The sequence below is a fragment of the Temnothorax americanus genome, unplaced genomic scaffold (assembly GCF_048541705.1).
Source record: "Temnothorax americanus isolate GAGA-0224 unplaced genomic scaffold, ASM4854170v1 Scaffold229, whole genome shotgun sequence".
Lineage (NCBI taxonomy): Eukaryota > Metazoa > Arthropoda > Insecta > Hymenoptera > Formicidae > Temnothorax > Temnothorax americanus.
Genome location: NW_027509370.1, coordinates 27107 through 38386, shown reverse-complemented (window position 1 = coordinate 38386; position 11280 = coordinate 27107). Strand labels below are relative to the sequence as shown.

Sequence of the window (11280 nt, the reverse complement as noted above, 5' to 3'; positions counted from 1 at the left end):
GTAACACTTTTAGCTTCATACCATGTATTATATACGGTTTATGAGATTATAAGATATATTGTTTATAAGATTAAGTTGCGTAACACTACAAAAAGGCGTGATATCCGTACAAAATTACCTTTTTAAAAAAAAGGTAAAATGAGCGCCAAGTACACGCATAATAGTGTATATGTATTATGTTGTTACCCTGTTATGTTGTTACCTCGAAAAAAACAAAGTGGTAGTATTATACCTTCAAATAGCTTTATCCTGTACATACTGTTTATACAATGCGTAATATACTACAAAAAGGCGTGATATCCGCACAAAATTACCTTTTTTAAAAAAAGGTAAAACAAGGCGCTAAGTACACGTATAGTAGTGTATATGTTGTTACCTAAAAAAAAAAGAAAGTGGTAGTATTATACCTCAAAAAAAAACTAAGTAACAAGTGGTAGATCTTTATATCTCGAAAAAATTCGAAAAAATCTAAGCAGTAGTATCTTTATTTCCGAAAAATTATAACCCAAGTGATACACGTCACAAAATTATGTTACCTTATCAAAAAGAAGAGTCGCGCTTCAAGTGATCTATTACAATTACAAAAAAGAAATGATATCTCTTTAAGTTAGAGCGCCAATTACAGAGAGAACATGTTGTATTAATTAAGTGTATTAATATATAATATTAAAAAAATTAAAAAAAAAAAAAAAAAAAAATTTTTTTGGGACTTAGGAAATTTTGCAGAATTCCGGCGAGAACTGCCGATTTAAAAAAAAAAAAAAAAAAAATTTTTGGGACTTAGGAAATTTTGCAGAACTCCGGCGAAAACTGCCAATTTTTAAAAAAAAAAAAAAAAAAAAAAATATTTTTTGGGACTTAGGAAATTTTGCAGAACTCCGGCGAGAACTGCCGATTTTTGAAAAAAAAAAAAAAAAAAATTTTGGGACAGAAAATTTTGCAGAACTCTGGCGAGAACTGCCGATTTAAAAAAAAAAAATGAAAAAAAAAAAATTTTGGGACTTAGAAAATTTTGCAGAACTCCGGCGAAAACTGCCGATTTTTGAAAAAAAAAAAAAAAAAAATTATTTTTTGGGACTTAAGAAATTTTGTAGAACTCCGGCGAAAACTGCCGTGTTCGAAATCGAACTGCTGCCAAAATGATAGCAGAATTTCTCGAGCAACGTAATCGGATTATTTCGAATATTTCAAGCTAAATGTATTCTCGTTTCGAAGAATAAGTACCGTGTTTCCGAGAAGTTGCGAGAGATCATAAACAGTGTCACGCTGTTTCCGCGTGTACCGATACGCTCCCTTTGTCTCGAGAACCTCTAAGCGAGAGGTAAACGCTCGGGACACAGGGAGAGACAAATACCAAAACAGCTGATCGGTCGTCGGCCCCAAGGACTGCTGAAATTGTCGAGTGACGTACGTCTCGAGGGGTCGATTGCCGATTGGTCCAGCGAAATTTCGGAGCGCGAACGGGGAGGCGGAGTGCGAGCTGATAAAAGCTCCGGCCCTCCGCGCGCAAAGGGACATTCGTTTTCCGAGTCATATTGAGAGAAAAGTGAGAATTGCTATCGACGACGATACCGAATTAGCGAGATATTGCGATTCCGCGTCTCGTTTTCAACTTCGATCGGTCTCAAAGCGCTTTTTCGCTGCTCTCGGGATTCAGCTCGTGCTTCGAGTGACGGCTCACGTCTCGCGCATTCGCCCGCAAGAATATCGAATCTCTATTGTAAATTAGCTGTAAATATAGTTTGTAACTATTGACTATTATAGACGTTGTTATAAAAAGATAAACTTGATTGACTTTTGAACTCTAAATCCCAAGCCCATTCGCGCACATTTTTTGGTCCTTCGAGCCGGATTTCCGTGACCGGTATCCGCGAAGTGTGTGAGTGGGAATTCCGGTGAGCTTCTCGTGCTTCGAGTGACCGCCGAAGAACAATGCCTATCGACACCGAAACTCTGAGTCGCTCGCAAACCGAGCTGCACGGCCGCATTTCGCGTGCTTATGAGAACTTGAAAAAGTCGGGAACTACCAAGGTCACCCTGGGAGTGGCTGAGGCTCGTCTCCAAGGACTGGAGTCAAACTGGGCTAAATTCGAAGCCCAGCATGAGTCGATATTCGCCTCGCCCTGGGAAAGAATTAAGGAGCTCGACTACGTCAAGCAAAGCGTGTTCGCTCTCGCCGAGGAAGCTTATCTACAACAGAAGGGCATCTTCCTGGACCTCATACGGTCATTGAAGGCGAAGGAAGACGCCGCAGCCTCGACAGCCGGTCAGGAGACAGCGACGGTGACTTCTCGCACAGCGCTGCCTCGCATTCAGCTGCCGGAGTTCACCGGGAAGTACGAGGACTGGCCAGCGTTCCGGGACCTGTTCCTGTCCATCGTCGGCAAGGACACGGCGGCGACGCAGGTAGAAAAACTACATTATTTAAAGAGCTGCCTAAAAGATGAGGCTGAATTGCTTATTCGGAACGTGACGACGACCGGTGAGAATTACGAGCGCGCGTGGAACCTGTTTAGTTCGTATTACGAGAATAAACGCTTGCTAGTGCGCGCATATCTCGCAAATTTCGTCTCCTTACCGAAAATGAAGAGTGAGTCCGCGGTCGAATTGCGCAAGATATTCCACGGCGTGAAGGCAACCGTCAGTTCGCTGGACGGGATCGGCCGACCCGTGAGTCGCTCCGAGGATTTGTTCGTGTACCTCGCCGTCGAACTCCTCGATCCGCGTTCGCGTCGCGAGTGGGAAACCTTAATTAGTGAGACCAACGAGCCGCCGACGTATTTCGAACTGGAACAATTTCTCGACCGCCGCTTGCACGCGTTGGAATCGATGCTACCCGTTAGAGTGGACAGTGCGGCGAATAAGTCGGGAAACGGAACGGCGAAATCGGCTCGGAGTCATCTCGCGACTAAACAGGGGGGTAAGTCCGAGGGCAAGCGTGGCCGCTGCCCGCTCTGTACTAAGGAGCACATTTTAATGTTCTGCGACGAATATAAAAAGAAGACGGCTCAAGAGCGACGGCAGTTCGTCGAAGAAAAGAGCCTATGTTTCAATTGTCTCGGTCGACACAAGGTGAGCGAGTGCGTCGTGAAAAAAAACTGCTCGGCGTGCGATGCCCGTCACCATTCTTCGATCCACGACGCGTGCCGCGAAACCAAAGTCGCGAAGACGTCGCATGTGGTACGCGGAGCTCCTGTTAAGCCGGTGGCCGTGCTCCTCGCCACCGCTCGCGTTCGCGTCGCCGATCACTTCGGCGCCTGGCATTCCGCGCGCGCTTTGGTTGACCAGGGATCAGAGATTTCGATGATTTCCGAGAGACTCGCGCAGCAGTTGAAACTTCCGCGATCGCCCGTGTCGATTTCGGTCTTCGGGATCGGCGGCCAAAAGACTTGCACGGCGCGAGGCCGTGTCTCGCTGTCAATGTCGCCGCGGTCGGGTGGAGCCGCCATGGCGATTTCGGCCATTATTCTCCCTCGTCTCTCTGCTTACGCGAGTGGAACCTCAGCCGTCGCGATGTCCTGGGCGCACATTCGTGGATTGAGTCTGGCAGACCCGGACTACTCCGCGCCCGATGCTATAGACGTGCTACTCGGAGCCGACGTCTACGCCGCCATCCTCCGACAAGGGCTCCGTCGGGGTGGCGATGGCGAACCAGTCGCCCAGAATACGACGCTGGGCTGGATAATCTCGGGCTCCGTCGGGGAATCGAGCGCTGGCCATTCGGCACAGGCCTTCCAATGCCGGGTCAAGGAGGATCTAGCAGACATGGTTCGCCGTTTCTGGGAGCAGGACGAAATTCCGTCTACGAGCGTGATCCTCAGCCAAGAAGATCGGGAGTGCGCGGAGCATTTCGCTCGCACGCATAGACGCAACGCCTCCGGTCGGTACGTCGTGCGTCTTCCCGTAAAAAGTCCGTTGCCGGATCTTTCGGACACGCGTCGCGTAGCGGTGCGGGTGTTAAAGTACATGGAAGGAAGATTCGCGCGGGACGCCTCCTTTCATGCGTTATACCGCGATTTCATGCGTCAGTATGCCGAGCTGGGGCACATGACGCCGATTCCTCCGAACGCAAAAGGGAACAGCAAACCGCGTTGCTACCTTCCGCACCACGGCGTGATGCGAGAATCGAGCACCACAACGAAATTGAGGGTCGTCTTCAACGGGTCGACCACCGTTCCCTCCGGAGAATCCCTCAACCAGCATTTAATGGTCGGTCCTAATCTGTTGCCGCCGCTAATAATTCTTATCATAAAATGGCGTCGACATCGGTTTGTCTTCGCTACCGACATTGAGAAAATGTACCGACAAGTCGTGGTGGATCCTGAGGACAGGGACATGCAGATCATCGTGTGGCGGAACGATCCTAGCGAGGAGATCCAGGATCACTGGCTAAATACGATCACTTACGGCCTGACGTGCTCTCCCTTCTTAGCCATTCAATCGCTGCGGCAGCTAGCAGCCGACGAGCGAGAGAAGTGGCCGCTCGGCGCGGCCGTCTTGGAGGACGAGACGTACATGGACGACGTCTTGTCGGGAGCGGCTACTATTCCGGCAGCCAAGGCCATCCAACGACAACTCGTGCAGATTTGTACGGCGGGCGGCTTCTCGCTCAAAAAATGGTCTGCGAACGATGACGCGCTGCTCGAGGATCTACCCGTGGAAGACCGATTACAGCAGGAACCCCGGGGCTGGCAACCCGGCGAAAGCCACCTCACCCTGGGCCTGCGCTGGCATCCTCGGGACGACTGCTTCGCCTTTGCTACTCTGCTACCTCGAGTCGAGACGTTCTCGAGGCGAGCGGCACTCTCGCTTACGGCGCGGCTGTTTGACCCGCTGGGCTGGCTCGCCCCGGTCACAGTACGCGCCAAGATTATGATCCAGTCGACGTGGCTGCTTGGCATAGACTGGGATACGCCGCTGCCCGACGACGACTCTCGACGATGGCACGCGTTGCAGGACGAGCTGCCCCTCCTCGAGGCCATACGCATCCCGCGATGGCTGACGTGCGGACCCGAGGGACGCCGGATTGAAATCCACGGCTTTTCGGACGCCTCTGAACGAGCTTACGCCGCCGTTATTTACGTGCGGACCGAAGACGAGAGCGGGAGAGTCGAGGTAAGAATGGTAGCCGCCAAAACCAAAGTCGCTCCTTTGAAGCAGGTGACGCTACCGAGGCTCGAGTTAAGCGCTGCCAAGCTCCTAGTTCAGCTGGCAGCTCCCGTTCAGCTCACTCTCGAGGCGAGGGAAGCACCGCTTCATTACTGGACCGATGCCAAGGTGGTGTTGGGCTGGATCCGCGGCCACCCCGCCAATTGGAAGACGTACGTGGCTAACCGAGTGAGCGAGATCCAAACCTCGCTACCTAACGCACAGTGGCACCACGTTTCAGGACGAGATAATCCGGCGGATTGTGCCTCGCGAGGACTTTCTCCACAAGAGCTGCTTGACCACCTACTCTGGTAGCAAGGGCCCCCATGGCTTCGAACGGAGTCCGGACCGTGGGGAACTCCTTCATCGATGACCGAACTGCAGGACGACCTCCCGGAGCGCCGAACGTTGGCTCACGCTGCTGCGACTTCCGCCAAGGCGATCGACGAGTCTCCGCTTCTTACGGCGCACTCGTCACTCCTACGCCTGCTGAGGGTCACCGCTTGGTGCCGTCGCTGGCTGGCTCGCACTGGTCGAGTGAGGATGCGAGAGGCTTCGATTCCGCTAACACTCAGAGCCGGGGACCTCGAAGAAGCTCGCCGGTGTTGGCTGCGAATCGTACAGGCGACTCACTTTCAAGAGGAGCTCGCGACCATACGGAGAGGAGAACCGCTGCCATCTTGGAGCTGCCTGGCCAAGTTAAGTCCTTCTCAGGACAAACACGGCCTCCTGCGTGTCGGTGGCCGCCTGAGAAACTCCCTGCTCGCGTTGGATGCGAAGCACCCTGTAATTCTGCCGAGCGGGTCGCACTTCACGGGCCTGGTCATTGACGCGCACCACAGAAGGACCCTACACGGCGGCGTTCAGATGACTCTAGGATCACTCCGCCAAGAGTATTGGCTGCCGAAAGGTCGCGCGCTAGTCAAAAGCCGAATACACCGCTGCGTAACTTGTTTGCGATGGCGGGCGGCCACACCTCAGCCGATCATGGGAGACCTGCCACCGTCGAGGGTAATTCCAGCTCGGCCGTTCTTGAATACCGGGGTCGATTACGCCGGACCAGTGTGGCTGCGGACGACGAGAGGCCGAGGCCATCGCGCCTGCAAGGCGTTCATAACTGTATTTGTCTGTTTGAGTTCTAGGGCTGTCCATCTCGATGTTGCCTCTGACTACACCGCTGACGCGTTCCTGGCCGCACTCCGCAGGTTCGTTTCCCGTCGCGGCCTGTGTCAGAACTTATACAGCGACTGCGGAACTAACTTTGTCGGTGCTGACAAACAACTTCGAGATCTCTTCTCCGCGAGCGGCCAGGAAGGCCAACGCATTGTCAAGCGCCTTGCCGAGGAGCGGATCCACTGGCGCTTCAATCCTCCGGCTGCCCCTAATTTTGGCGGAATCTGGGAGGCCGCCGTGAAATCGACAAAATACCATTTGCGTCGAGTGCTGGGCGACGCAAAACTGACCTATGAGGAAATGACCACCCTTCTGACACAGGTCGAGGCGTGTCTCAATTCGCGTCCTATTCAGGCAATGTCCGACGATCCGGAAGACTTGGCGGCCTTGACCCCTGGCCACTTTCTCATTGGCACGGCTCTGACCGCTGTGCCCGAACCGTCTCTCGCTGAGGAGCCGACCACGCGCCTCTCCCGGTGGCAGTTGCTACAGCGCATGAAAGATCATTTCTGGAATCGGTGGTCTAAAGAGTACTTGAACTCGCTGGCAGAGATGCCAATTTCGAACCTCTGCATGCAGCCAGCACGTGTGGAGGGGATAGCTCGGCCGACTTCGGACGATTGGAAGAGCGCAGACATACATATCTGCCGTCTCTTTCTTCCCCGAGCGGCTCGAGCTGTAGCTATAGCTAACGCCAGCCACGAGAATACGTTACCGACGTATCATCTCTTCAGATGATAATACCATATTATGAGATACATATTAATGATGATAATACAGATGATAATAAAATATCCCTTCTCATCCTAGGCGCGAGACACTATCGTGTCTCTTAATTATTGTACAAAAAGCATAAAGTTAATTAAAATTAAAAAAATTGTTAGTAAAATTTATTAATTAAATAAATTAGTAAAATTGTAATTTATTTTCTGTAAATAAAATATAAATTAAGTAAAGAAATAAACAGAAAAAGCGTAAATAATTGAAATCCACTCTTGGCCAATATGTACGCGTTTTTTATAAAAAAACATTATTAATTTAGTTATTAATTTAGAAAATAAATTATTATTAACATAATAAGAAAAGTAAAATTAAATTAAATTTATATTATTTGTTTTGGAAAAATTATTTTGATTGTATAATTGTTACTTGGCTAATGTATAATAAATACATGTAATAACGTAAAAGGAAAAATTATTTTTGCAACAATATGATACATTTTATGGTATATTTTTGTCCTAAATAAATGGGCAACGTACATATTGTTGCTCAACGGAAACCGCGAGAAGGTGGTGGTCTCTTCCGTCAAGAGGAAATGTAAAAATTGTTTTACTTTAATATTAAAGAAAACAATTTTTTACATTTCCTGCAAGTGCAGATAGGAGAGAGAGAGAGAGAGAGAGAGAGAGAGAGAGAGAGAGAGAGAGAGAGAGAGAGAGAGAGAGAGAATAGAAGATAAAAAGCAGGTAGAAAGGATTGGTATAAAATAGATATAAAAGGATAGAGAAGAATATAAAGAATAAACATAGAAAAAGATAAGACATTAAAAGAGTATTAGTTTTAAGGTCACTTTACACAATTTACAATTCACGACAGAATTTGTGACAAAATTGTATGTACAATATAAAAAAAACATTTAAAAAATTAAAAGTAAAAGTAACACACACACACACACACACGCACGCACGCACGCACGCACGCACGCACGCACGCACGCACGCACGCACGCACGCACGCACGCACGCACGCACGCACGCACGCACGCGCCCCCGCCCGCCCGCCCGCCCGCACGCACCCCCGCCCCCCCGCCCGCCCGCCCGCCCGCTCCGCCCGCACGCACGCACGCACGCACGCACGCCCGCACGCACGCACGCACGCACGCACGCACGCACGCACGCACGCACGCACACACACACACACACACACACACATATATAAATGCATAAATATATTTATAACTAATTAAATGTTCTCTATATTACACAATACATAATATTACAAATAGAATTATGTAATTCTTCTGTCGTGAATTATAGATTGACTAAAGTGGCCTTTACACACTAGAAATACCAATAATTTTTTACTATTTTGATTTTTAAAACTAATATTCCATTGATTATGTTAAAGACCCAATAAATAGAATAATTTTTTTCATTATAATATAAAGAATTCTATTTTTACTATAAAAAGGAGAATATTAAATTCAAAAATAGAAACTAATTATTGGTATTTCTAGTGTGAAATCGAAAAAAAGTGAACATGCTTTACTTAATATAATATTTAAAATAATATATTTATAGTAAAAGTATTTCTGAAAACATCTGAACTATTATGACAACTGCAGCCAATTTTCGAATTTAACACAAGAAGTATGTTATAATAAAATATATATAAATAACTTCTTTCATAATTTTGCTTCCTCATAGAGGAAGCTTTGTAATGGTGAAAAATTTTTTTTTCGAGATTTTGATGGAAATAGGTTTAGAATGTTCTAAAATGACGAAAAATCATATTAGTAAAAAATGTCCGGAAGTATGTATGTATGTGTGTGTGTGTGTGTGTGTGTGTGTGTGTATGTGTGTGTGTGTGTACGGATTTTTGTACACGCATCTACTTCTACAATTTTTTAGATACCAGTTTGAATTTTTTCACACAAATAGAGTATCATAGAAAGTATGTCCTCCTCAAATTTTATTGAAATCGGTCTACCGGTATAGATTTTATGCAGATTTTCCTTTTTTTGAAAAATGTGTTTTACGCTGCCGCTTTCTCAATATTTGAGATAGCGATTTATTTTTAATTTTATTATATTTTCCAGTTTTTTTTCTACCCCTATATTTCATATATAATTCATTAAAATTTGATTAATCAGATCTCGTATTACACACATTTGAAATTTCGAACAATTCGTACATACATAGAAGCTTTATAAAACTTGATCTGATCAACCAAATTTTAACCAATTATATATGAAATAGGGGTAGAAAAGACTGGAAAATATAATAGAATTAAAAATAAATCGCTATCTCAAATATTTATAATATCGGGCTGATATTTTTTATCGATAAAGTATCATTTAAGGAAGGTTATTGGTATTGAATTTGGCGAAATCTGCATATTGTTTTAGTTTTTAAGTGGACAAGTATTTTTAGTATTTTTTAGTGAATGTACATAATTATTTACGCAGTCCCCAAAAGAGTTAAGTGTGAAATCAGAACCTTTGCTAACACAGCTTCCTCTATGAGGAAGCCAAAACAAATAAATACCGATAATTATACCTTGAATAAAATAAAAACTTGCACACTTAGGAACTATGAGGAAGCAATGTGCAAGTTTCTACTTGCACAATTATTTTATATAGTAGGCATAAAATAGGGAATGGTTTTCGACTTTGTCTAGGAAAATATTCTATTTAAAGAATGTCTAGTTAATTCTATTTAAGAGTACAATTTTGTGAGCAAAATAATGTAAAGCAATTAAAAAAACCATTGTAAAGGACAAAACTTTCATTTTTGCCCTTTTTAATATCCTGAAAAACTAATATGAAATACATACAATACGTCCATACATTCAATGTGCGTCAAGTATCTCGTCAAATAATAGTTTGTCCTCCTTATCAATGACTATTTTTTATAATTTTTTTATTAATTACATTGTGTAAAATATATTGTAATAAATATTTATGTTGTAATACATTACATTTTTATTGCAAAAATTTATTGCAATTATTTAATAATGTATTTTCTTTTTCCTTTAAATACACATTTATAAATTTTTCTATATTCATCATTTTCACATTTTCTACATTTTTTTTATCCACATACTAAAGCAATTTTAAAGATAACTTTATATTTTATTGATTTTTTAATTTTTGTAAGAAAGAAGTACCATTTGATCAGATTTTGTACATGTATATGTATCTGCATTTGCATATTAATATCTTGCATCCACTGTCACTCAGTCTTGAATTGACTGAATCCATTCTTGTGCAACATCCAATGATGATCAAGCGTTGGTTCATACTTTTTCAAATTGAGAATAAAGACTAAATTCTCTTCAAAATACAATTTCTTGAAATACACAAAAATTCTTGAAATGCACAAAAATTCTTAAAATGCCATAGATGAAGAGCACAAATTGTTTTCTTCTTCTTCTTCAGTTCTGTCACTCCGGAGTAAGCAGTGTAAAGCGTGCAAATAACCCACAACTCTCGGCACTATTATTTATTTAATGTTGCGTCTAAACTTGCTCGCCATGGATACGACGTGCCAGTTGGATATCTTTTGGCATGATGGTGACTCGCTTAGCGTGAATAGTGCACAAGTTCGTATCTTCGAAAAGACCTACAAGGTACGCCTCGTTAGCTTTTGAAGAGCCATTCAGCAAAACTTTGATAACGGAGGTCAATCTTGAAATCCTGAGTGATCTCACAGACGAGTTGGTGGAAATTTACGGATCAATAATTCTGTACTTTTCCGATAATGACGGATTTCATTAAATGTGACGGTGTTGGGCCTGTAACAGTGAGGTTTTATTCATATCACCGGTCAGGGGTCAGGACACTCTTCTTCGCAGCTTTAGTGGCCAATTGTTTCCGCAGTGCTTTTCCTTCGGTCGACTTACGAACAGTCTGCTTAGATCGACGTCCACAATAGCCCATAGCTGTCGAGCCAGTCAATGGAGTTGTCATCTTGAAGCAAACTGGCTTGCTTAACTTTTATTTTGGAATTTTACATCCTAGGCTACATGTTTTGTGAGACTAATTTTTCCATCCTTTTAGTCTTGCAAGTGGAATGCTTCTTTTGCCGAATCCGCCGTTCCGTATAAAATCTATTCCGTCTTCATCACCATTGTGGACCTCACCCGTAGCCTTGGGTAAGGCGACTGTGTTATTGTCTACAACACTAGGACTCCGGTAGAACTTAATCATTTTATAAAATATCATCTTGTTCTTCATCT

At 44.7% G+C, this 11280-nt stretch overlaps 2 protein-coding genes and 1 pseudogene across 2 annotated transcripts; 2 read left to right on the top strand and 1 right to left on the bottom strand.

Moving 5' to 3' along the window:
- Nucleotides 1–1932: 1932 nt before the first annotated feature.
- On the top strand, nt 1933–5463 carry LOC143898270 (uncharacterized). Its single transcript, XM_077407613.1, has one exon. It carries the CDS (start codon nt 1933–1935, stop codon nt 5461–5463), a length of 3531 nt encoding a protein of 1176 aa, XP_077263739.1.
- A 54-nt stretch (nt 5464–5517) lies between these two features.
- LOC143898269 (uncharacterized) lies at nt 5518–7059 on the top strand. Its single transcript, XM_077407612.1, has one exon. The coding sequence runs from the start codon at nt 5518–5520 to the stop codon at nt 7057–7059; it is 1542 nt and encodes a 513-aa protein (XP_077263738.1).
- Nucleotides 7060–10461: 3402 nt separating this feature from the next.
- On the bottom strand, nt 10462–11011 carry LOC143898266 (histone H3.2-like; annotated as a pseudogene).
- Nucleotides 11012–11280: the final 269 nt, after the last annotated feature.